General features: G+C 41.4%; 1 protein-coding gene across 2 annotated transcripts in view; it reads right to left on the minus strand.

The window, feature by feature from the left end:
• The window catches only part of HDAC10 (histone deacetylase 10), a 680378-nt gene that overhangs the window by 579865 nt on the left and 73359 nt on the right, over nt 1-27154 (minus strand). The window contains exon 3 of one of the 2 annotated variants that reach the window (XM_044088799.1): nt 9164-9298. In XM_044088799.1, coding sequence (XP_043944734.1) covers nt 9164-9298 — 135 coding nt within the window. Of the gene's footprint in view, nt 1-9163; nt 9299-27154 lie in introns of those variants that run through there. The other variant, XM_044088800.1, reaches the window with a different exon arrangement.

The following is a 27154-nucleotide window of genomic DNA, read 5'->3' on the forward strand; positions in this document are numbered from 1 at the left end:
GAGTTGCTGTGTTAGACGAAGTGTGTTTAGATCATTTGCACAAGATTACATGTGTTGAGATATTCTGTCTTTATATCAAATGACAGACACTCATGAATCCATTCTGTCTCTTCCTCTCCTCCTAATTTCTTTTACTGTTTCACTGTCATTCAAGATCTCAAGTCCAAACGCACTCTTTCAAAATAAATACATAAAATCCATTTCAAATATATAATTTTGCAACAGATCTCTAGAAGCATGATGTATATCCTACTGTATTTTCATTAAATGAATCCTGAGGACAATGGTGCATTAAACAGCACCTCTAAATAAATAAATATAGTATTTGGGAGTGGACATTAAGTCTGTCTTGACAAACTAAAATTAGACTGGAGAGCTGTGAACTAACAGGATCGCATAATCAGTTACCTTTCTCATTCTCACTGACAGGCATCTTACTATCAGATCATAACACTTTACTTGCTAACATCAATAGACACGCAATAGCACCAATATCAATGCAGAAAGGTTAGTTTGTAAAACAGTTGTTACCCATTTGTAATGCCACAATGCTGCCTCCCGAGTGAAACCAATTTGGAAATGCCACAATGTTGCCTCCTGAGTGAAACCCATTTGAAATGTCACAATGCTGCCTCCTGAGTGAACCCCATTTGTACAAGCCACAATGCTGCCTTCTGAGTGAAATGTTACCGTACATCCCTTTAGCTACACTTTGAGCACATGGCACCAAATAATGTCCCACTCCTGTGATGCAACATTAAAATGAGGAAATGAGTGATGCTTTCAGCCAGGACTGATCCAGCGATCACTTTACAGCATGTCAGTTGCATTTCCTTTTTCCTTCTGGGATCCCACAAGCACAACCTGAAATGGAAAAATGAGAACTGGAGAGGCTGCAAAGCAAGCTTGGAAAGAAGCAGAAATTCTAAAGGAGGGCAAAATCAGATGTCCTGAAGGGGTTACTGCCAGGGCTTTAATAGGTAGAGTCCCTTTATTTAGGGGTACAAAACTGAAGACCCGGTGGAAATCATCAAGTGTGACTAATGGCTAACTCTTCAGAAACTGGAAGGACTCTTACACAAAGTGGGTTCAATTTTTGGTCTATCATGGGGCTGAAGACTGATATACACTCACTGCCAGGTAGGCGCGGAAGTTAAGAGGTTGCAGAAGGTTCAGTTTTCATGCTGACTGAAATAAGTGACTGGCTGGCATTTCAAAGAACATATTCAGTAATTCTGTAGCTTAGGCCATGGTGTGGAAAGTGGACCACTGTGAGTACTGACTGTCCACATGTGAACCGAGGTGTTGGAAGGTACAAGAGCACAATATCCTGTTTTCCCCTACAATTACCAACGTAATCAGGGACCTTGTTCACCCAATTTCTATGGCTTCCTTGGAAAAGGTATAGTCAATGGATGGTGTGTTACTACCCCTGCTGGACAGAAGCTTGTTAATGGCTCCTTCGCTGTCCTCATGTTATTTACATTTATTCATTTTCATTTCTTGACAAGAGAAGTCTGGCTGGAAAAAAATATTTTCAGCAGAGTGAAGAAAACCTCACACAAAATGCAAACTATACCACAGATGAATACAATGAATCATCTAAGGTTATTTGCATGTAAGATGCTACATTTTTCTTCTCACACCTGTACAAGGATCTTCTAGATGTTCCCTGGGGCAGGTGACCAGTGCTAAAGAATTCACCAATGGACAGGGGAGACTGGAGACATCTTTTTGCACAGTAACTTAACTCTGTTTTGGAAACTGGCTGAGAAGGCATGTGTCGGGTAAGTTGCAGGTGCTGGGCATTAGTCAGTGGCTGTTGGTTACTGGTGCTGGGCATTAGTCAGTGGCTGTGCTGGGGATAAGTCAGTGGCTGTTGTATACTTGTGCTGGGCATTAGTCAGTGGCTGTTGGTTACTGGTGCTGGGCATTAGTCAGTGGCTGTGCTGGGGATAAGTCAGTGGCTGTTGTATACTTGTGCTGGGCATTAGTCAGTGGCTGTTGGTTACTGGTGCTGGGCATTAGTCAGTGGCTGTGCTGGGGATAAGTCAGTGGCTGTTGTATACTTGTGCTGGGCATTAGTCAGTGGCTGTTGGTTACTGGTGCTGGGCATTAGTCAGTGGCTGTGCTGGGGATAAGTCAGTGGCTGTTGTATACTTGTGCTGGGCATTAGTCAGTGGCTGTTGGTTACTGGTGCTGGGCATTAGTCAGTGGCTGTTACTATTACTGGGCATTAGTCAGTGGCTGTTGGTTACTGGTGCTGGGCTTTAGGTAATGACTGTTGGTTACTGGTGCTGGGCATTAGTCAGTGGCTGTTGGCTGCTGGTGCTGGACATTAGTCAGTGGCTGTTGGTTACTGGTGCTGGACATTAGACAGTGGCTGTCAGTTACTGGTGTTGGGCATTAGTCAGTGGCTGTTGGTTACTGGTACTTGGCATTAGTGACTGGCTATTGGTTACTGGTGTTGGGCATTAGTCAGTTGCAGTTGGTTACTGGTGCTGGGCATTAGCTAGTGACTGTTGGTTACTGGTGCTGGGCATTAGGCAGTGGCTGTCGGTTACTGGTGTTGGGCATTACTCAGTGGCTGTTGGTTACTGGTGTTGGGTACTAGTCAATGGCTGTTGGTTACTGGTGCATGGCATTAGTCAGTTGTTCTTGGTTACTGGTGCTAGGCATTAGTCAGTAGCTGCTGGTAACTCATGCAGTGCATTAGTCAGTGGCTGCTGATTACTGGTGCTTGGTATAAGTTAGTGGCTGTTGGTCACTGCTGCAGGGCATTAGTCAGTTGTTGTTGGTTACTGGTGGTGGGCATTAATCATCGGCTGCTGTTAGTGGTACTTGACATTAATCAGTGGCTGTTAGTTACTGGTGCTGGGTAATAGTCAGTGGCTGTTGTTACTGGTGCTAGGTATTAGTCAGTGGCTGCTGTTACTGGTGCTGGGTATTAGTCAGTGGCTGCTGGTTAGTGCTGGGTAATAGTCAGTGGCTGTTGTTACTGGTGCTAGGTATTAGTCAGTGGCTGCTGTTACTGGTGCTGGGTATTAGTCAGTGGCTGCTGGTTACTGGTGCTGGGGATTAGTCAGTGGCTGTTGTTTACTGGTACTGGGTATTAGTCAGTTGCTGTTGTTACTGGGGCTAGGTATTAGTCAGTGGCTGTTGGTTCCTGGTGATGGGTACTACTGAGTGGCTGTTGGTTACTGTTGCTGGGCATTAGTCAGTTGTTCTTCGTTACTGGTACTGGGTATTAGTCAGTTCCTGCTGGTTACTGGTGCTGGGCATTAGTCAGTGGCTGCTGGTCACTGGTTCTGGGCATAAGTCAGTGGCTGCTGGTTACTGGTGCTGGGCATTACTCAGTGGCTGTTGGTTACTGGTGCTGCATACTAGTCAGTGGCTGTTGGTTACTGGTACTGGGCATTAGGGGCTGTTGGTTACTGGTGCTGGGCATTCGTCAGTGGCTGTTGGTTACTGCAGCTGTGCATTAGTCAGTGGCTGCTGGTTACTGGTGCTGAGCATTAATCACTGGCTGTTTGTTACTGGTGCTGGGTATTAGTCAGTGGCGATCTGTTACTGGTGCTAGGCATTAGTCACTGGCTGTTGGTTACTGGTGATGGGCATAAGTCAGTGGCTGCTGGTTACTGGTTCTGGGCATTACTCAGGTGCTGCTGGTTACTGGTGATGGTTATTAGTCACTGGTTGTTGGTTACTGGTGCTGGTAATTAGTCAGTAGTTGTTGGTTACAGGTGCTGGGCATTAGTCAGTGGCCGTAGGTTACTGGTGCTGGGCATTAGTCAGTGACTGTTGGTTACTGGTGCTGGTAATTAGTCAGTGGCTGTTGTTACTGGTGCTGGGCATTAATCAGTGGCTATTGGTTACTTACGATGGGCATTAGTCAGTGGCTGTCAGTTACTGGGTATTAGTCAGTTTTTATTGGTTACTGGTGCTGGGCATTACTGGCTGCTGGTTACTGGTGCTAGGTATTAATCACTGGCTGTTGGTTACTTGTGCTGGGTATTAGTCACTGGCTGTTTGTTACTGGTGCTTGGCATTAGTGACTGGCTGTTAAGTTACTGGTGCTGGGCATTTGTCAGTGGTTGTTACTGGTACTGGGCATTAGTCAGTGGCTGTTGGTTACTGGTGCTGGGCATTAGGTAGTGACTGTTGGTTACTGATGCTGCGTATTAGTGAGTGGCTGTTGGTTACTGGTGCATGGCATTAGTGATTGGCTGTTGGTTTCTGGTGTTGGGCAATAGTCAGTGGCTGTTGGTTACTGGTGGTGGGCATTAGTTAGTGACTGTTGGTTACTGGTGCTGGGCATTAGTGGCTGCTGGTTACTGGTGCTGGGCATTAGTCAGTGGCTGTTGGTTACTGGTAATTAGTCAGTGGCTGGTGTTACTGGTGCTGGGTATTAGTGGCTCTTGGTTACTGGTGCTGGGTATTAGTCAGTGGCTGTTGGTTACTGCTGCTGGGCATTAGTCAGTTGTTCTTGATTACTGGTGCTGGGTATTGGTGAATTGCTGCTGGTTACTGGTGCTGTGCATTAGTCAGTGTCTGCTGGTTACTGGTTCTGGGCATAAGTCAGTGGCTGTTGGTTACTGGTTCTGGGCATAAGTCACTGGCTGTTGGTTACTGGTTCTGGGCATAAGTCACTGGCTGTTGGTTACTGGTGCTGGGTATTAGTCAGTAGCTGCCAGTTACTGGTGCTGGGCATTAGTCAGTGGCTGTTGGTTACTTGTGCTGGGCATTAGTCAGTAGCTGTTGATTACTGGTGCTGGTAATTAATTCAGGAGCTATTGGTTACTGGTGCTGGGCATTAGTCATTGGCTGTCGGTTACTGGTGCTGGGCATTCGTCAGTTGCTGTTGGTTACTGGTTCATGCCATTAGTCAGTGGTTGTTGGTTACTGGTGCTGGGTATTAGTCAGTGGCAGCTGTTTACTGGTGCTGGGCATTACCCAGTGGCTGTTGGTTACTGGTGTTGGGCAATTGTCAGTGGCTGTTGGTTACTGGTACTTGGCGTTAATCAGTGGCTGTTGGTTACTGGTTTTGGGCATGTCAGTGGCTGCTGGTTACTGGTGCTGGGCATTACCCAGTGGCTGTTGGTTACTGGTGTTGGGCAATTGTCAGTGGCTGTTGGTTACTGGTACTTGGCGTTAATCAGTGGCTGTTGGTTACTGGTGCTGGGCATTACTCAGCTGCTGTCGGTTACTGGTGTTGAGCATTACTCAGCTGCTGTCGGTTACTGGTGTTGAGCATTAGTCAGTGGCTGTTGGTTACTGGTGCTGGGCATTAGTCAGTGGCTGTTGGTTACTGGTGCTGGGTACTAGTCAGTGGTTGTTGGTTACTGGTGCTGGGTATTAGTCAGTGGCTGTCGCTTACCAGTGCTGGGCATTAGTTAGTGGCTGTCAGTTGCTGGTGCTGTTAATTAATCAGTGCTGTTGGTTACTGGTGATGGGTACTAGTCACTGGCTGTTGGTTACTGGTGCTGGGCATTAGTCAGTGGCTGTTGGTTGCTGGTGCTGGGTATTAGTGGTTGTTGGCTACTGGTACACGGCATTAGTCAGTGGTTGTTGGTTACTGGTGCTGGGGAGTCAGTGGTTGTTGGTTACTGGTGCTGGGGAGTCAGTGGCCGTTGGTTACTGGTGCTGGGCATTAGTCAGTGGCTGTTGGTTACTGGTGGTGGTTATTAGTGCCTGTTGGTTACTGGTGCTGGGTATCAGTCAGTGGCTGCTGGTCACTTGTGATGGGTACTAGTCAGTGGCTGTTGGTTACTGGTGCTGGGTATTAGTCAGCTGCTGCTGGTCACTTATGATGGGTACTAGTCACTGGCTGTTGGTTACTGGTGATGGGTACTAGTCAGTGGCTGCTGGTTACTGGTGTTGGGCATTAGTCAGTGGCTGTTGGTTGCTGGTGCTCAGTATTAGTCAGTGGCTGTTGGTTACTGGTGCTGGGGATTAGTCAGTGGCTATTGGTTACTGGTGCTGGGCATTAGTCAGTGGCTGTTGGTTACTGGTGGTGGTTATTAGTGCCTGTTGGTTACTGGTGCTGGGTATCAGTCAGTGGCTGCTGGTCACTTGTGATGGGTACTAGTCAGTGGCTGTTGGTTACTGGTGCTGGGTATTAGTGTCTGTTGGTTACTGGTGCTGGGTATTAGTCAGTTGCTGCTGGTCACTTATGATGGGTACTAGTCATTGGCTGTTGGTTACTGGTGATGGGTACTAGTCAGTGGCTGCTGGTTACTGGTGCTGGTCATTAGTCAGTGCCCGTTATTAGTCAGTGGCTGTTGGTTACTGGTGCTGGGTATTAGTGGCTGTTGGTTACTGGTGCTGGGTATTAGTCAGTGGCTGCTGGTCACTTGTGATGGGTACTAGTCAGTGGTTGTTGGTTACTGGTGCAGGGCATTAGTCAGTGGCTGTTGTTTACTAGTGCCGAGCATTAGTCAGTGACTGGGTGTTACTGGTGCCGGGCATTAGTCAGTGGTTGTTGGTTACTGGTGCTGGGTATTATTCACTGGCTGCTAGTTACTGGTGCTGGGCATTAGTCAGTGTCTGTTGGTTACTGGTGCTGGGCATTAGAAAGTGGCTGTTGGTTACTGGTGCAGGGTATTAGTCACTGGATGTTGGTTGCTGATGCTGAGCATTATTCAGTGGCTGTGGTTTACTGGTGCTGGGTATATGTCAGTGGTTGTTGGTTACCGATGCTGGGCATTAGTCACTGGCTGCTGGTTGCTGGTGCTGGGCATTAGTCAGTGGCTGTTGGTTACTGGTGCTGGGTACTAGTCAGTGGCTGTTGGTTACTGGTGCTGGGTACTAGTCTGTGGTTGTTGGTTACTTGGGCTGAGTGTTAGTCCATAGTTGTTGGTTACTGGTGCTGGGTACTAGTCAGTGGTCGTTGGTTACTGTTTCAGGGAATTAGTCAGTGGCTGTTGGTTACTGGTGTTGGGTACTAGTCAGTGGCTGTTGGTTACTGGTGCTGGGTATTAGTGGCTGTTGGTTACTGGTGCTGGGTAGCAGTCAGTAACTGCTGGTCACTTGTGATGGGTACTAGTCAGTGGCTCTTGGTTACTGGTGCTGGGTATTAGTCAGGGTTGTTGGTTACTGGTGCAGGGCATTAGCCAGTGGCTGTTGTTTACTGGTGCGGGGCATTAGTCAGTGACTGGGTGTTACTGGTGCCAGGCATTAGTCAGTGGCTGTTGGTTACTGGTGCTGGGTATTATTCACTGGCTGCTAGTTACTGGTGCTGGGCATTAGTCAGTGTCTATTGGTTACTGGTGCTGGGCATTAGAAAGTGGCTGTTGGTTACTGGTGTTGAGCACTAGTCAGTGGATTTTGGTTACCGGTGCCGGGAATTAGTCAGTGGCTGCTGGTTACTGGTGCTGGGCATTAGTCAGTGGCTGTTGGCTACTGGTGCTGGATACCAGTCAGTGGTTGTTGGTTACTGGTGCTGGGCATTAGTCAGTGGCTGTTGGTTACTGGTGCTGGATACCAGTCAGTGTTGGTTACTGGTGCTGGGCATTAGTCAGTGGCTGTTGGTTACTGGTGCTTGGCATTAGTCAGTGGTTGTTAGTTACTGGTGCTGGGTATTAGTAAGTGGCTGTTGATTAAAGGTGCAGGGAATTAGTCACTGGCTGTTGGTTACTGGTGCTGGGCATTAGTCAGTCGCTGTTGGTTACTGGTGCTGAGTACTAGTCAGTGGCTGTTGGTTACTGGTGCTGGGCATTAGTCAGTGGCTGTTGGTTACTGGTGCTGGGCATTAGTCAGTCGCTGTTGGTTACTGGTGCTGAGTACTAGTCAGTGGCTGTTGGTTACTGGTGCTGGGCATTAGTCAGTGGCTGTTGGTTACTGGTGCTGGGTACTAGTCAGTGGCTACTGGTGCTGGGCATTAGTCAGTGGCTGCTAGTTACTGATGCTGGGAACTAGTCAGTGGCTGTTGGTTACTGGTACTGGACATTAATTACTGGCTGCTGGAAAGTCCTGCTCTTCAGCAGGTTCCCATATCTCAAACCTGACTTTGTATGGGTGCTCTGATGGACAGCATGTAGGTGTATCACAACAGTGTGGAATTGCGTAGCCCCTCTAGAGATGGAAACAGAGTGCCCTGCTACTGAAATAACACCTGATAGAGACTCTGTGCTGTCCAGAACTTCACAGGAATTCTAAAAAGGCTCTCTCTTACGGCTGAAATGTTTCAGCTATGTGGAATGGGTGCCTATCAAAAGTCAGAGAACCAAAATTATGAGCCCTGAAACTGATTGCAGATATATAATCTGCCCCCTATTCTATAACACAGTACTTTACCAACAGGATGACACAAAGAGTAAATAAATCAAATAGAATATCTACAGGCTAGGGTACTGATGTGAACCCCCTCCCTTGCCCCACCCCATAATTAACAGTTTTCAAAATGCCCTTATTTTTTTCATTGTTTTGGAACTCACAATTCTGATCAAAACCACTTTTAACAGTCATAAGAGCTATGTATCAATCTGGGTTATAGTTTTTTTTTTTTTTTTTTTTTAATTACTGAGTTTTACACACACACAATATAAATACATATACATTTTCACATTTTATATATATAGAAACTGTGGTGGTGCTGCTGCGGTAGTGTTGTCACCTCACAGTAAGACGTCATCCTGTTCGATTCTCAGCTAAAACGTTTTCTGTGTGGAGACATGCGTGAATGGGCGTACCTTCGTTGAAGGTTGTGCGTCAGGGCTGGCAACTCGGCACATAAAAATCTGCTGCCAATCATTAGCGGACCAGAGTTCCGCTGTTGCGACCCCTAACCGGGAAAAGCCGAAAGACACAACATATATAAAATGTACATATGTTTATGCATTTTACATAAAATATATGTGTGTGTTTTAGACATAGACACATGCACACAACTAACATATGATGTACTACATAGTCTGTATGTCTGTATGATGCATAAACTGGGTCTTTTGGTTACTGGAAGTTTTATAACTGCCCTAACGCATTACTGGGGCTTGATTTCCTTCCTGCATTCCAGGTTTCCTTTCCACTTCCCACTCCTTCAGGGTTCTATTTTAAAATTTGTAAATAAAATAAAATGCTTCAGTAGACTAGTAAACACTACACATTTCTGACACAGGGCTGCAAAAGAACATATGTATTTTAAGCAATGGAAATAATGCCAAACCTGTGAACTAGCAGGATCTCCTCTTCTGTTGCTTGTCTCACTGGCACTGGCACACATCTCTCCTCCAGACCATAGTACTTCAGTCGCTCATATGAGGTAGTCAGTCTTTCTGGACATTCAATAGCACAAACATCACTGCAGAAAGATTTTTTTCATAAAACAATTTTTACTCGCTTGTAATACTAGTGCACTTTGTTAATTTAGTTCACATCTACACTGGCATCATGAACCTTAATAAACTAGATTAATATTGACACAACATAATAAAAACAAAGTTTGCTCTACCTCAATGAACTGAAATGCATTTTCATCTCAAAATAGAAAGACAAAGTCTCCATGGAGTCAACAGTCAACAAATATTCAAGAAAAATAAGATAATATATTGATATACCTCAGCTGAACTAGTAGTTGCATTTTTAGAAACACTGTCAAGGCACCTATATTTTGGATTTTGAATAGCCACTTTACAATTTCACAGTCTTCCTAATGCAAATTTGTTTACTTTCTGCTCACAAAAAACATGCATCTTTTATTTTTTCTCAGAGGAAACAAATACATAATACACAAAAGCAGAAATTCATTTTTCTTTTACAACATAAAAATGAAAACTGTCACTTCTTTGTTCCTGAAAGTAATGTTTCATCACATCTGAATTGCCATCTAAAAAAATAATAACAATCAATAAATAAATAAGTAAGTAAAGGGAAGGGAAGACATGGCTAGAAATTCTGACTTGGCATTCAGAAATTGAATGCGCAGACAAAAATAGTAATAATAATTATAATAATAATTAATAATAAGGCCCCTGGGCTGGATGGCATAATTGAGTTATACAAGATAATTCCTGGCATTACACTAAAATTCTGTTGAAAGCATTTCAGGAAGTTAGAAATGCATCAAATCTTCTTCCCCTAGGAAATTTCCATTGATTCCACCTATTTTGAAAAAAAGAAAAGAGGAAGACAAAAACGCTCCTGTTATTGGCGCATTCTCTTTTAAACATCGATTATAAATTGTTATATGTATACTGGCAAAAAGATTAAATCATATGATGCTGGATGGCATAACTCTTGAGTTATACAAGATAATTCCTGGCATTACACTAAAATTCTGTTGAAAGCATTTCAGGAAGTTAGAAATGCATCAGATATTCTTCCCCTTGGAAATTTCCATTGATTCCACCTATTTTGAAAAAAAGAAAAGAGGAAGACAAAAACGCTCCTGTTATTGGCGCATTCTCTTTTAAACATCGATTATAAATTGTTATATGTATACTGGCAAAAAGATTAAATCATATGATGCCGGGTTTAACTGAAAATGATCAAACTTTATTATTTTAGATAGAAAAGTATATGATCACATTATAAGACTAGCTTCACTGACATATGTTGCTAATAAAAATAAGAAATAACATTCAATTATAAGCTTAGACTTGGATAAAGCTTTTGATTCTGTTAACTGGTTTTATTTATTTAACGTGTTCAAAGAATATAATTTCTCTTTATAATTTATAGATGTAATAATGAAATTGTCTAAGAACTGATTATCTTTTGTTGAAATAGGATCCTTTTTATCCAATTCCTTCAAAATATTAAAAGGCAAACATGGATGTCCTTTGTCTCTGTTGTTGTTTGCTTTGTCAATACAGCCTTTTACTAATGTCATTAGAACTAATAGAAAGATAACGGGGTTTTCCATAGATAACGGTTATACTTCTAAAATTCAGTTATTTGCTTAAAGTTTATTAAGTAGTGACACTGAATTTTCATTAGTACATGTTCTCAACTCAATAAAATATTTTGAGGAGATTCCATGTTTAAGTTTTAATCACAATAAAACAGAAATGTTACTTATTAGTAAAAAAAATAAATACTATTAAAAAAAAAACCAAGGAATTTAATTGGGAAACTATGCGCCTTAAATATAAATATTTGGGAATTATTATAACATCTAGTTGGAAAGATTTGGTTTCGGTAAATTATAAAAAATTAACTGACACTACTAAAACCAATTAATAATTGGAATAAAATGCTTTTTACAATGGAAGACTGAATTACATTGGTTAAAATGATAATTTTACCAAAAAATTTATTTTACATACAGTCATTAATTTTACTTCCTTGCAAAAAGAATCTAAAGTAATTACATTCTACTTTACTATATAGCTTTTGACTGGCATGTAAAAAGTTGGGAAGAAGGTGGTATTGGTTTTCCTAACATTGAGTTAAATGATAAGCCTGCCACTATAAATATAGTAAGACATTGGCTAAATTCTTCTTATATTTCAAACTGGAAACTTTTACATGAAATCATTTTAGTTTCAAACAATAAATTTGAAATAAATACTAACTTACAATCTGGTTTCCATAGAATATATTGGGTCCTAGAGGATTTTTGTATAAATACTAGAAATATTTTGATTTCTATTCCTTTTGTTAACTATATTATGACTACATTCAGGAGAGTTATGGAAACAAATTATTTTGTCAGTGAACTGTTAGTTCTGTTTCCTACAGCCCATACTAATGGACATCTGGAATCAATTAATCTACAGTAAGTAAAATACTTGATCTTAAAGAAAATGACTTAAAATTTTGGTATCAATATCTAGACGGTACTAAATTACATTCAGCTGAGTACCCTTTCGCCAGATACAATATAGGGAAAAATAGCTGGTTAAGTATACAAATATATAAGGAATGTATTAATAATAAAATAAAAGTACTGTTTAATATGAATACAAAACCCATCCACAACATTTTGGAATTTTTCTTTAAAATGAATAGTGATGTGACCAAAAATAAATTGTATTTATCAATAATTTATAGGATTTTTAAAAAATGATGTTATAGTCTTTGATTCACCGTATTGGAATTATTCAAGAAAAATGAAAGACGTTTTTTTCAGACATAAAAAATTATCTTTGAAATATGTAAGGAATATTACTTTGTCGCTTTATTGGAGAACTTTTTTTGGAAGAATTTGCAGAGAATTTTTTTTTAACTCCTCTTAAGATTGTTTTAATTTATAAAACAGAGAAAATAAAATGTTAAAGATGTGATGAGGTTCTGGATAAAAAAATGGCTTCATATGGCTATAGAATGCAAAATGGTTGTTCTATTTTGGTTAAAAGTTAAATAACATTGCTAAACCATTGTGGTCAGACAACTGTACTGTTACAAAATTCTTTGACTTTATTTAATGCCTCAATTCCAGATTCCATACGAAACACACAACTGCAACACCATTGGTCCAATCTGGCAATTGCCAGGAAAAATGATTACAAAGAATTAGAAAAGTAAAAAATCCTCTCTTTCACTGAACTGGTTTGTCTAGCAAAGTGTGAACATACCAAAGAATTGTAAACTTTTTATAGAACATTAATATTTATCATAGCAAAAACTTAGAGATTTATTGGAAAATATTAATGGTTTAGTTTAATATATTTTTTATGGATCTTGTATATAGTTTTAGATTGTTGTGTTAGGATTTCATTTTGTTTTAAAATGTAATTAAAAAAAGTTAAAAAAAAAGAAATTGAATGTGCAGCTATTCTGTTACCCTTGCACCTAAAACCACAACCTAACTACGATTTATAACCAAATATCCAGTTTTGCTTTCTTAAACATTTTGATAGAAAATGTCAAACTGCTCAGAGACATATTTCTGCATAGACATTCTTTAGCTATAGGCTTATATGTCCATTAGAACATGGTATGCTGTCAAGCCATGTTAAACTCAGTTTCCATTAGGTCTGAGTACAATTTCCACTCAAGTGGCAGAATGCTCCCCATATCAAGAATTTGTGTTTACTGTGCTATCCCTACATCAGAAGCAAAAAAAAAAATCATTATTATTTTACCAGCTAAGGAAACACTTCTGTTATTGCATAAAGAATGAGGTACTATCCACTGCCAAAGACATTTTGTTGGTATGTAAATCTATTGTCACAGTTTGGCATTATACAGAGCTCCCACCTGGGGGATACATTCAACCATTGCTTGCAAGGACAGGTTAAACAAAATGTCCACCAACTCCTCATTAGGACAGCAGTACAAAATTAAAAAATATATATTTAACCAACCAAAACAACATTACTGCATATGGCATATGTGCACTCCATCTACTGACAAATGCATTCTATTGGCATGCAAATCATGACTGAGGTACAGTGAAATAAATGAGGCAGAATGGCATTTTGTAGCTTGTCCTATACCTCATGTTACTAGAATTCCCTGATTTGTTACTGCAAACTGTCTATCAGGAGCTAATGAAGTCAGAGTCTCAGAGGGCTTACACTGTCACAGTGTGGTACCATACATGTTTTCCACCTAGGGGCTACTTCACCTTCAATACACATACTCAGTTTGAAATTTTGCATTACAGTTAGTTTCCATTCTGTGATGAACTTCTGCTCACCATGCAGGGTAAAATAATGAAGTAGAATACTTGTTTACAGAGCTGTCATTACATCAGAAGTAAAACTTCTTGTGACATCCCCACTCTGGCCCAGTAATCAAGGAGCCTGAATCCTCACCACTGGCACTGGAGATGGACTTTCACTTAGAAAATAAAAATGGATACACCCAATATTTCCAGATGCAGCTCTCTGCATCAAGCACAATTTCCCTTAAGAGCACACAGGAAACACACATAGTCCGGGGTCTGGATTTCTCGCTCTCTCTCTCTCTCCAGGGTCTCAGTGAGACACCCCATCAACACAGTTGTAGAGTTGAGTCCTCAGCCAAGTGTCCAAACCAAGTCTTCCAGCACCCTCTCTGTGAAACTAGTGCTTTGTGTCCCTGCTCCAAGCAGCTGACACAAACACACTTTTGAGATTTGATTTTCACACACACATACACACACACACACACACACACACACACACACACACACACACACACACACACACACACACGGGAAAGGCTGGCACAGATTTACTAGCTATGCCCCCTTCTTCCCTGACTATAAGGTAGTTACACTGCCATCTGACACTCCAAAGCCAGCTACTCTAAAGCTCTTACAAGGGTACCCAATTATACTGAGTGAAATTAATATGAATGAAAGTGTTTGGCCAATGCCGTAAGGCTTTCAGGAGTGGCCACAGAATCACTAAATGGATGTAATTGTTTTCAAAAGTAAAAATATTTTCTAAAGGACCAGCCACAATGAAAAGTTTAAATATATTTAATAATAAGTAATAAAAGAACATGAAAATATGGAATATTTATTTACAATAAACTCCAGAGTTTCAATCAGAGGAAACATTAAAATAATACAGATGAACAGATTCCCACAGATACAGAAAAACAGTACTTAACTAATCTCACTATAATTATCTGACTGATCTAAAGAATTACTATTCCCTGGTTGATTTAGTAGAGCAAGGCAAGTTGAAGTAGGTGAGGGGTCCTTACTTGTCAGTTTACAAAAACATACTGCTCCGAGACATCAGTCTCATCTAGTATTAAAACATTATTTTAGTGCTGGATTACAAAAAGACATAACATACATCTGGTCATCTGACTTATGGTTCCCATGCAACCCCCCATTACTAGAAACTGCCAGGATTTAGCATATATGTGTCAATCACACACACACACACACACACACACACACACACACACACACACACACACACACCTTGCCAAGATCTGATACAGCTTCTGGAAGTCAAAAGAATTTCAAACTTCTACTCTTACAGAGTAGCAATTCGTATCCTCTGTAAAAAAACATATACATTTAATTCAGTTACAATGCAGTCAGGACCCACTGTTGATGCATTTTCAACAGAAACAACTTTACAAATACATTTTCAACAACAAGCATCTGTACAAATCGGTTTGATATACAAACAACATACAATGCTTTACAAAATTCCAGCTAGCTGTGCTGGCATATGTTACATGTCCACTGCCCTACTTCACTCGACATAGCCGGCAATACCTCACATTGTCACATTCCTCTAAACCCATCAGGAATATAGCATGAAATATAACATAAGAGAGATTTCTCTTCTATGCAATAATATTAGGAAAACTGTAATGACTGTTATACTTCATTTGAACAATACCGTCTTTTGGTTTGTGGGGTGGGGAGCACACAGAAGAGACACAGACAGAGGGAAGACAATTGGTGATGCAGAGTACTAAATTACACAATAAGGAGGGAAGTGATACACAAGGAAAGGGAAAATACCATCTTGGGGTATGGGCTGGGGTGGCAGCTGACTGTCATGTTACACAGCTCTTCAGCAAACCTGAGGTTAGTCACCTTCATGACCACCCTCACAGCTGGGCTCAGCCACTGCTGGCCTACGGGTCAGGGCCAGGCAGCTGTGCAACTTTGTCAGTCACACAAAAACATGCTCTAGGCTGTTAATGATGGTGTCCAGCTGCCAAACCATCAAGGCTGGGACCAGGCCTTCTATCTCCTGACAGATGATATAATGTGACCCACTAATGTCTGGAAGCTTGCACCCTCCCCGAACAGAGCTAAAATACCAGCGGGCACAAGGGATCCCTCCAAGTCTCCTCCTGCTGAATGACGTATGTCACCAATCAAAGAGGCTGGCCTGGAGACACCTGAGAACACATGAGGTGATGGCCAAGCAAGTGGATGGTGTGGTGTTCAGTTCTGTACCACATCCAGGCCACAGCAAACACTGCAAAAAATACAAACATAAATGGAGAGAAACAAAACAACATATAAAAACTCAAAAGCAAACATTGTTTTTACTAATATGTACTACAATGGCTGGTAGAACAGTCCTTGGAGAAACACAAACCTGTTAACTAAGCAATGTAACACAAAACAATATATGCAAGCCAGACAAAAAGTTACTACAGCAGTTAGCGTGCCACAAGGGCCTGGAGTAAATGCCATATAACCAGTTCCTATGTGTGTCTGACATGTGAACACTGTAGGTTTAACAAAGAGGGAACACCAGGGCCAAGACAGCTGGCATGAATAACCTCAGCAGCCTGAGGTGCTCTTCTCAAAGGTGCTACCGTTAGGTGGAAGATACAGATCAGACACAGCAATGCAGCCATGATCACAGGGACACAGCCATGCAGCCATGATCACAGGGACACAGCCAGAGAAGTCAGAATATCATACACATGGGCTACAGAAACTAGTGATATTAGTATAACATGAAATAGTACCTCCACCAGTAAATGCTGACCAGAAGCCCACTGGATGCATGTCACAAGTATGCCAGGTGCAACTGGCACTGGCAGGGGAGTTTGAACGGTTACTAAAAGATTAATGTTAGGCATACAGACCAGGACCTCACATATAAATGGCAAGGGTATGGCTAAGAAGATGGTATTGCAGGAAGGCAAACAACGAGGTCTGACCTGGGATGGTGATGGAACTTCTACTATCAGCCCAGCCATCAGCATGTACCTGGTGGGAATTCCGACAGGCTGTGCAACAGGTCAACCTGCATCAACAAGGTACATGCTAAATAAAGTATATCAAACCTGTTTAAAATGGTTAAATTAAGTAGCAGCAATGCAATCATGGACAATAAAACAGGTATCAAACAAGTATCTAGCTGTAACAACTTTAACTTCTATGATGTGCAAAAGTACCCCTACACACCAGAACAGTATAACGGCACACATGAACAGTCTTATCAGTCACCTCTGACAAATCAACTTGTTCCTCTCTGTTACATCAAGTTCCAAAAAACAGAAAAAAAGGTTCCTCTGATGCACGTGTCCTGCAATTGGCTGAACGCTTAGACCACCTAGTACTACTTACTGCAGAACATTGGGTCACTGTTCCTAACCTATTCTTTGTATTGGCTAATAAGGTCATGATGGCACCTCTTCAGGTTGCTCTATCAATTCCAGCACTTCTCACCAGAGTGGGTGAGCCCTCTAACGTCACGCACCTCCAAGGAAAGGCAAGACCAGGCATTCATTTTGTACTGAAGACCCTCACAGGAGTCCACTAGTAGAAAATCATGCTGTTCCTATGCAAGATGTACAGAAACATTTTGGTCTTCTTTCTGCACCATACAGGAGCCTTCCCACACCCCAAGAAGCTGTGGCCACTTTGCAGGCTGCAGTCTAGATAAAAAAAGTAGCAGTTTCACATCAACATATGTTCGAGGCATCATGTGATGTGTATTTAAAGGTATTACTGCTCAATGCTGGGAGTCTAAACAAAAAACTCCAATCCCTAGAAGCTCTCTTCACCCTAGAGAATGCTGATGTGCGTTCACTGAGACATAGTTTAAAGTCAGGAAAAGCACACCAACAGTGCAAGGTTATAATATCTTCCCACACATTTAGAGCAGCTACTTCACAGGCAGGGAGTAAAGGTGGAGGTGTCTCTACTTACATCAAAAATAAATGTACTTCAAGGCTGGTCAAACAGGACAATGCACTACATATAGCAATATATGTGAAGTACAATCTTTGTTATGTTAATTATAGTGTGATTACATTTATATGAATGTAAATTTGCCTATGTCACAAGTGATAATTCAGTAAAGGTGTTTGGAAAAAAACAGACAATGCACTTGAGCTGCTCCATGTTCAAATTACCATAAGCAAAATCCAGTACCATTTCCTTGCAAGCTAAAGGTCCCCTTCTATGACCTAGGAAACCCATACCATATGTTTAAACTTATTAGAAACACTAAACATCCAACGAAATACAATATTCGTGTGTGACTTTAATTATCTCACCATTAACTGGGAGTCATGTATGACACCAAACGTACAGGCACAGAGATTCCTGGATTTTGTAAACACAAACTCCCTGGAACAGATAGTCAATACACCAACCAGGGGTGCAACCATATTGGATCTGGTCCTCACTAATATGGGTTACTGCTGCACACCCCCTACTGTAATGCCGTCCCTGGTAAGGTCAGGCCACCAAATGGTCTCCTTTGAAGTAAAACTAAAACTTGGACCCCAGGTAAGCCTGGAATATTCAGGAACTATTCTAAGGCTAACATCCTGCTATTAAGTGAAAACCTGGGAAAATTTCCAAGATCCCATAAACCTTGAGAACACTGCTGCCTATGCCAAACTTTTCACAGAAACCCTGTACAAGCTTGGTAATAGCTGCATAGAGGCAGCTGTACCCACCAGGAAGAAGTACAGACCTAACTCAAAAAACAAGCCCCTCTGGTGGAATCAGAAAATCAATAGGCTGTATAACAGGCGGAAGAAAGTCATGGTAAAAATTAAGAGGTGCAGCACCCAGCAGGATAAAAGCACTCTCATCAAATTAAACAAACAACTCGGAGGACAAATAAAGTCTAACAAAGCCTAATGTGAGGTATGTTTGGCCTAGACCAAGGACAACCACAAAGCATTCTTTAGTTATGTCCGCAACCTCAAAGGCAATACACAATTGTGTGTAGAACTCACTGTAAATGAAGCCACCTATACTGAGCCAGAAAATATAGCAAACCTCCTGGCTGATAAATTCAACTCCGACTTTACCCCTCTCTCCCCCTCAACCTTCTCTCAGGAAATACCACCAAATATAACTCCCCATACTATCACTAGAGAAAAGGTCCTTAATGCTGTCTCTCTAAAACCAAGAACAGTGCATCAATGGGTCCAGACAATATTCCAGGATGCTTTCTTAACAGCATGAAACATGACCTACCAGGGCCTCTGGAATTACTATTTAACTGTAGCCTCCAAACAGGCTTCATGCCTCATGAATGGAGAACAGCAACAGTCATCCTTCTGCACAAAGGTGGGCCATCTATAGACCATAGAAACTACAGACCCATAAGTCTCACTAGTTTTACATATAAAGTCATGGAAAGAATTACCATGGAAATGATAAAGAGAGATATAGTAAACCTCCAAACACTGGACCCAACCCAATTTGGTTTAGTCAAGGGCAGATCATGCCTACTCAACCTAGTTCACTTCTTTGAGAAGGTAACCAAAGCAATGGATGACGGAAAAATGGTTCACACTGCCTACACTGACCTGGCCAAGGCATTTGACACAACACCACAGTTGGGCATTGTTGACAAACTCAAGAGGTTAGGTACAAACTTGTATGTCACCCGGTAGATAGCCAACTGGCTCACAGACAGGACCCAGGAAGTTAGAATTAGGGAGTCCACCTCTACAAAGAGGTCAGTCACAAGTGGAGTCCCTCACGGATCAGTGCTTGGACCGCTCCTTTTTGGCATTTACTTATCTGAAGTCAAGGCCACTGTCAGTGGTCTCTGGCTGACTAAATTTGCAGATTATTGCAAATTAGGAGCTGTCATTGAATTCCACACTGACACAAATGTTCTCCAGGAGGGGCTGACAGAGACAAACAACTGGCATCAGAGCCATGGACTAAAGCTACATGCCAAGAAATGTATAACAGTATACTTTGGAAAGTCATCCTAGCCATGGTAACTATCATACTGACAACACACCTCTTAGAGCTGACCCAGTAGTCAAGGAGTTAGTCACACATAGATAATATTCTACCCTTTGACCAACACGTGTCTACACTAATGAGGAAATTATTCTATGTTGTGCAACTTACAAACAAAGGTATGGCATCTAAGTCCAAGAAAGTCATTATTCCACTGTATTTGGCATTTGTCAGACCTACCACTGAGTACAATACCCCCTTTGGTATGTACCTAACCAGGCATATCCAATAAATGGAATATTCACAGAGGTTGTTCACTAAAATAATACAGGGCATAAGTAACATGTCTTATGCAGTCCACCTCAAGGCCCTATCCCTGCATTCTGTCTCCTACAAGCTTTTCAGGGGGGATCTATGCCTGGCATACAGGGCATAGCCAGACCCCACTCTGATGGACCTTCTGCATATCCACAAATCAGCACCAGAATTACCCATTCTAAAGACTTAAACCTTGCCTGTGATATAAATAGGACCTGCTGGAGAGATAGGTATGTATCCCAGAGACTACCCCATTTCTGGAACAGGCTCCTCATCCATGTGAAGCAGAGCTCCTCCCTAATCCAATTCAAGTGCAACTTCGACAACTGGATGGGGAACAGGAAATTCATCCCTGGTTTGGCACCTATGTCTCGACACAGACATCCTGTAAATGTTTCATTTCCCAAACTTCTCCTTGCACTTATCAAGGGTATCAGAACTTGTCAGAGATTTTGGATGCATGGCTAGGCTTAAAAAGGCCCTTGTGGTCATTAGCCTAGAATACACCTATGAACAGGCAGCCATCACATAGCCACATGTTACTAAACAGTCTGCCAGGGTAGTGCTGTGATGTGGAAACATGCTGGCCTAAATGTATGTAACTCCATACACCCCACATCCTTGTGTATGGTTGGATAATAGCATTCCTAGAAGCAGTAAGGCTGATTAATAAAGCCACAGCCATTGGAGTCAAACTGCTTGCTGACAGTCACAGCTCTTTACAGTCATTTACATGAGTTCAGCAGCAGACACTTGTCTCTATGCACAGGGCAAGCCTAGTATACAGGTCATTAAATGTGCAATGCAGACATTACATTAAACTGCCTCTTCAGGATGAATGTTGCCATATCAAAACTGCATGATAAAAACTGCTGCAACCATTGCAATGCTCAAAAGAGCTACAGAAACTTGCTAGAATAGCACATCAAGCAAGCAATGAACATTACAGATTTCTCTCAAGAGAGGAAAGGTCAGTCTACGACTGCTTTGGTAAGTGTACAAGAAAGAGTACAAAGTGGGGAGAACGTGTACTTAGCAGTACTTCCTTGTTGTTGGAGGAAATTTATCCCATATGTACCTGATGCTTGATGGAGGTGGGGGCACTAAGTGGTATGTGACTGTGCTCTGCAGTACAGTACAGTACATTTCTGCAGTGCTCTACAGTCTACAGGAGGGTGCAACATGTAATGGTCAAGGAGATACAGGCCATATGCCAATGGGGGCACTGAATAATTGTGATATGTGTTTTAGGGGTGCTCAACAGCCTTCTACAGACAACTGTGCGAGGAGCACAAGTAGGGCTGTAATGATGGATGCCTGTGACTGGGGCTGAAGTGGGAGCAGCAGTGATCCATCTTTGTAGTGTCTGTGGGCCATGTGAGGTGGTAGCATTTGTGGGCTTTGTGAAGTGTAGAATGACCAGTACTATGTAGTACTGACAGAGGAGGACTGTGTTGCAATGCACATAGTCTGTGCATTTGTACCACCTATGGAATGCAGTGGACAAAAAGAGGTGGAACTGGAGCACAGCTTATAGATACTGGGCTACTGTTAACATGTGGAACAAATGGTGGCCATACTTTACAGGTCAAATGTATCTACAGGCAGGATGCATGCTACATTATGGACCTTCAATCTACTGCCCTACCTGAACACTACGGGAACAAGTCCTATAATAGTAGGGTACGGTATGAACTGTATCTGGTTTACTATTGAATGCCTGATGCTGTTGAGGTCGAGTCCAGTATTCACTGAAACCTTTCTCTGAATGTTGGAATGCCAAATACAGACAAGCCTGAAAACTATTTCAGACGTCGAAACTCCCTACCAGTTCTGACCCAGGATCAAGCACTAAAATGGGTCTGGAAGGGGGCGAGTATGGACAGCCAGTAATATCAGACATTCCAACCTTTGAAATCTGGGGTTCGCTCAGCTTGACATGACCTTGGCAGTGTCGAACATTTGATAGTAAACCATTTTATCTAATGGTGGTGCAGCCATCACATGGGTCTGTGCATATCAGAGCAGTTGCTATGTACATGAGAAGTCCAATTACTGACCACAGCTGTATGTCCATATTTACAGGCTGTGACATGGCGCCTAAAGATAGAAAGCATCTAGAGAAGTTATTGTAGGCAGAGGTAAGAGTGCTAATGCAGGCCCACCATAAGCACAGATGCTGGATACTGCAAATGAATAAAAGCAACCCGCCCTTTCATGACCATGTGTGGCATTAGCTGGTTGTGGAAGTGAATGCTGTCAGTGGCCACAACATTGCAGTCCATTGGGTGCAGGGTCACAGGCATGATGCTGTATGCTCAGCAGAAGACCGAAATTACTGCACAGGGTTAAAATGGACAGGGTTGAAAGATCCACCATCACAGTCCATCCTGACGTCCTCAGAGGAATTCCTGTTGTCTCTGTCTGGAGAGATGGAAAGACCTTTCACACCTGGCAAAGGCATACCTGTTTGAGTCGAGCTGGATGTACCACTGCAAATCACTGTTGGTGATGCACTTTGTGTCAGTAGCACAGTTTAGGGGCATGCCTATGCCATAAGCTCAGGGATGCCCGACACTCCCATCTCTCAAGGCACGTCGGGGATGCAGACAAGATAGCATAACATGCAAGGTACATGGCTTTACATTCCTTGCATGGCTATAATCAGTAACTTGGGACATCACAGAATGTGGGGTTGCCACTTATTACTAATGTCACACACTGGTGTTTGGCTCCTTTCACTGGTGCTACTGGAATGGGATCCTACACTATGTAACAGGAGATGCCTGATGTCAATGCTGCATCAGACATTAACAATGAATGTGGACATAAGGTAGCAAAGTCAGGGGGTGTACAATGCAACTGTTGTCAACAGTGGCCGTGGAAGGTACACTACAATACACAATCAGTGATACTTAGAATCTGCCCCCACCTTACCAGAACCTATGGAACAACATGTAATGCCCAGCACATCTACTCAGGGACAGCCCTCATCCTCCATCCAAGCACCTGTAGTGGGTATCGGTGCATCCACAGAATGTGGGGTTAGAGCCTTTGAGAAGCTGCCTGGTGGAAGTCACTGTTATGCCTTACAGTCACTTTCTGAGATGGGTGCCACAAAAGATGTGCAGGGCAGTCATCCGGGTACACTCAGATGCCACTACTGCAATGTCAGAGGTAACAGCTGTATTGTGCAACAAGATACATGGCCTACATAACTGGTGCACTGGACATGTACCTCGGTGACTTCACTTCCTCTACACACTACGGCAAATGCCATTCCCAAGACTGTTGCTCTTCTGCCTCCAATGCTACTACATGCCACAGGATGGACAAGTCACATTCATGTACTACTACCTCCTTACAATCCACTGGTGGAGTTGCCTGGTGAATCCAGGCATGGTCAATTGCAAATAAATGGGTGATGCTGTGATAAGGGACATGCCATGGTCAGGTAGTCAGTGTCTCATGGATAATTATCTCTGACAGTGGGTGTTGGTGCCAGTGCCATTACTTGGAGGTTATGCATCTATAGCCAGGGCTGTACATAGTCTGCATCCCTTCCATCTGAGGTCCCACAACAAAGGTCACACATATATACATACATACACACAGTGCAATCACATCAACAGAATCTGTGTCCCCTGGCATTTGATGACTACTGTGCAGTATGCTGTCAGCTCATTTTGTTACATGGAGGGTGATGGTGTAACCTTCTCATGGTCAGTGGCTATGACAGCAACCTCTAATATGTATTGCTGCTACATCTACCATCATAGTGTGGTCTCTCTCTCCCTATTCACCATGAAATTTACTTGTATAAACTCAATCACTGCTCCAACTGATCACACAGGTTTTTATACATTTCTGTCTCTCTCCCTATTCACCATGAAATTTACTTGTATAAACTCAATCACTGCTCCAACTGATCACACAGGTTTTTATACATTTCTGTCTCTCTCCCTATTCACCATGAAATTTACTTGTATAAACTCAATCATTGCTCCAACTGATCACACAGGTTTTTATACATTTCTGAAATGAATTTATCATACTGTTTTACCTTCATTTGTGCAGTGGGTCTCATTAACAAAATGCTGATCATCTCTATACTGTTATATGGTCAATGGTATATGATGCAGACTGCATAATTTTACCTACTTGTGAAACCACATTACTTGTGCGTCCAAATCAGAAAACCCCTGTATGACACTGCTCTTTGCACAATTTTGCCCAACAGACTGCGGTATTTGTTTCTGAATCTCATAGAAAAGTCTTTCACAGAGAGGAGCTAGTGGCTTAAGTTCATATACCTTTATTGCCACAATCTGATATGTTGCATCATACTTTTTTTTTTCCTGAACCTCTGCTCAATGCATGCAATAAGGCCAAAAAATGCTTCTTTACTGAGTTGTAATTACATCAAAAACATAAACAAAAAAAAAAAATATATATATATATATATATACATATATATATATATATATATATATATATATATACATATATATATATATATATATATATATATATATATATATACATACATATATACATACATACATATATATACATATATATATACATATATATATATATATATATGCATATTTATTTTGTTTGAAAAATATCACCTATTTGAGCAACTAATATGGTGCAGTCAAATTCAGTTTAAGACTGCACTAAAAGAGCTAATCATAGGATAGGAATCTTTAGGGGTTTATACCTGATCACCCTGTTACTCCCTGAAAGTTTCATAATGAAATCTCAGATGGGGACAGAAATGTAGCCTTGCACAGATGGAAACTGCATCCATACATTTACAGATGTTCAATGCCAGTCTGATATTTTGCTTTAGCCCCAGTTTCACCTGAAGTGTTGTTTTGAAATGTTACTCAGTAGGAAGAACAGATGTTTACAACATCTTTTAAGTCTTTAAATTACCTGTGCAATAGATTTTTTTGAATACCTCTGCGACATTTAAAATATCAAACAGAAGTGTATGGAACCTGCACTTTCCAAATAGCATATTAAATCCACAGAATTTGAAGCATTCTTCATCTAGCTTTACCTGCTAGAAGTCCTGGCCTATAACAAGCACTAAAATAACTTGAGATGTGGCATAGCTGAGACCACACCTTCATACATAAACAATGAATAATGCTTTCTTTTAATCTTTTTATTCAGATCTTATGGATCAACACAAATGCAAACAGCCTTTCTTTACAACAGATACTGCATTATTCATCCATTCTTTTGGCTCTGACTGCTTTACAGTGAATTAACTTTTCTGTTTGATTCAGTTCTTGCTCTGTTCTATTGCTAGGATTTAAAGGTCCTTTCCTGGAAGCATGACTGCCTGGAACAGCATTAGATTTATTTGTAAGTGATGCTCCCCTGCCAATTTTTACTAGTCTGTAAAATGATTGGTGTAGCCATGAAAGATATCACTACTACAGCTCTGCAACTTACCCAAGAGGTCTCCAAGATTGTGAGACCACTGTTGTACACATTCATTATTTGTTTTCATTCTATGAAATTTAACTTTATTATTTCATGTTTGTTACACACACACACACACACACACACACACATATATATGCAATGCATTTAATTGAAAACCCATTTGGTCGAAAATGGAGTAGAGCACCTGCCCCACTGCAGTGCGACCCTGGAGTGAGAATATAAAGTTGGGGGTGTGTGGGGCATATCCCAGCACATAACTGCAGTGTATTCACTATGGTATGCTTGTGTATCCATTAAAAATACACTGAAACATATAATGTCAGTAAAAACTAGTTGCAAAATGTGGGGGTTATGCCCCCCACACCTCCCTAACTTTAAATTCTCACTACAGGGTTGCACTGCAGTGGGGCAGGGGCTATATTCCATTTTTGACCAAATGGGCTTTCAATCAAATGAGCTTTGGGTGAAATGGGCTGTCTGAAATTATTTTTGACTAAATGTAATTCGACCAAAAGCAGTAGACCCTTATTTCTATCTCTCTCTCTCTCTCTCTATATATATATATATATATATATATATATATATATATATATATATATATATATACAAACACATACATACATACAATAACTGTTTCAGTTTATTGTTTAACCCCCAAGTGTTTATTACAGAGTAGTCTTTCTAAACTACCCCTGAAATACTCCGTATCAAGGTGTACTTTATGTCAAACTTACTGTATGGAATAAAAAAACAGTAACTGTAAGTAAAGTTTCTACCTGGCTGACATAGGCAATGGCTGAAGACAGTCTGAGGACCAGCCCACCCACATGGTCAACAAAGTTTACTTAAATAAATAATCTTCCATCAAATCAAACCCCCCCCCTTTACTTATACTACACATTACCTCCTACATAATTATCAGTACATTTTCACATTCCTTCCTTTTAATACCAAAACCCTTTCCAGTAATAATTTATTTATAACACCTTCAACCCTTTATTACAATTTTATAGTCTGTGTTACATAATATTACTAGACTCCAATTTGTTTGTTTACATCTTTTTCTACAAAACTTGTTTTATTTCTAAATAGATTTCATTACCTTTAAAACAAATCCACCCTACTTTTCTCAGAAAAGCAACTGACAAAACTGTCAAGCCTCTTTGCTACATTTACAATCTGTCTCTTAGTACATGGAATAGTACCCCTGGCATTAAAGCATTCCATAATTATCCCACCCCTGGCATTAAAGCATTCCATAATTATCCCACTCCCTAAAGTAACAGCACCCAAAACCATATGAAGGACTACCCACCACCCATATCCACTCTATGCCCACTTGTAAGAAATCTTCAGAAGATGCTGTACAACCAACTTTACAAGCATTTAAATATATATGGTCTGTAATTTGAGAAACAACATGGCTTCAGAAACGCTTTTAGCACTTGTACTGTAATACTGACTGCGAGCTGCGGTGGTGGTGCTGCGATAGCATTGTCACCTCATAGCAAGACGTTGTCCCGTTCGATTCTCAGCTAGAGCGTCTTGTGTGTGGAGGTATACGTGAATGGGGCGTGCCTTTGTTGAAGGTTGTGCGTCAGGGCTGGTAACCCGGTACGTAAAAATCCACTACCAATTATTAGCGGACCGTAGTTCTGCTGTGGCGACCCCTAACTGGGAAAAGCCGAAAGACACAAACAAACTGTAATACTGACTGCAACTGATACCATTTACAGTAACACCAATAATGGCCTAACAACAGATGGAATACTTGTAAACATGATCCGGGCACCTGAAATAGTAAACTACGGCCTACTTGTAGCCAAACTGAAAGAATTCAGC

The sequence above is a fragment of the Protopterus annectens genome, chromosome 11.part0 (genome assembly GCF_019279795.1).
Source record: "Protopterus annectens isolate FY-2018-M chromosome 11.part0, PAN1.0, whole genome shotgun sequence".
Lineage (NCBI taxonomy): Eukaryota > Metazoa > Chordata > Ceratodontiformes > Protopteridae > Protopterus > Protopterus annectens.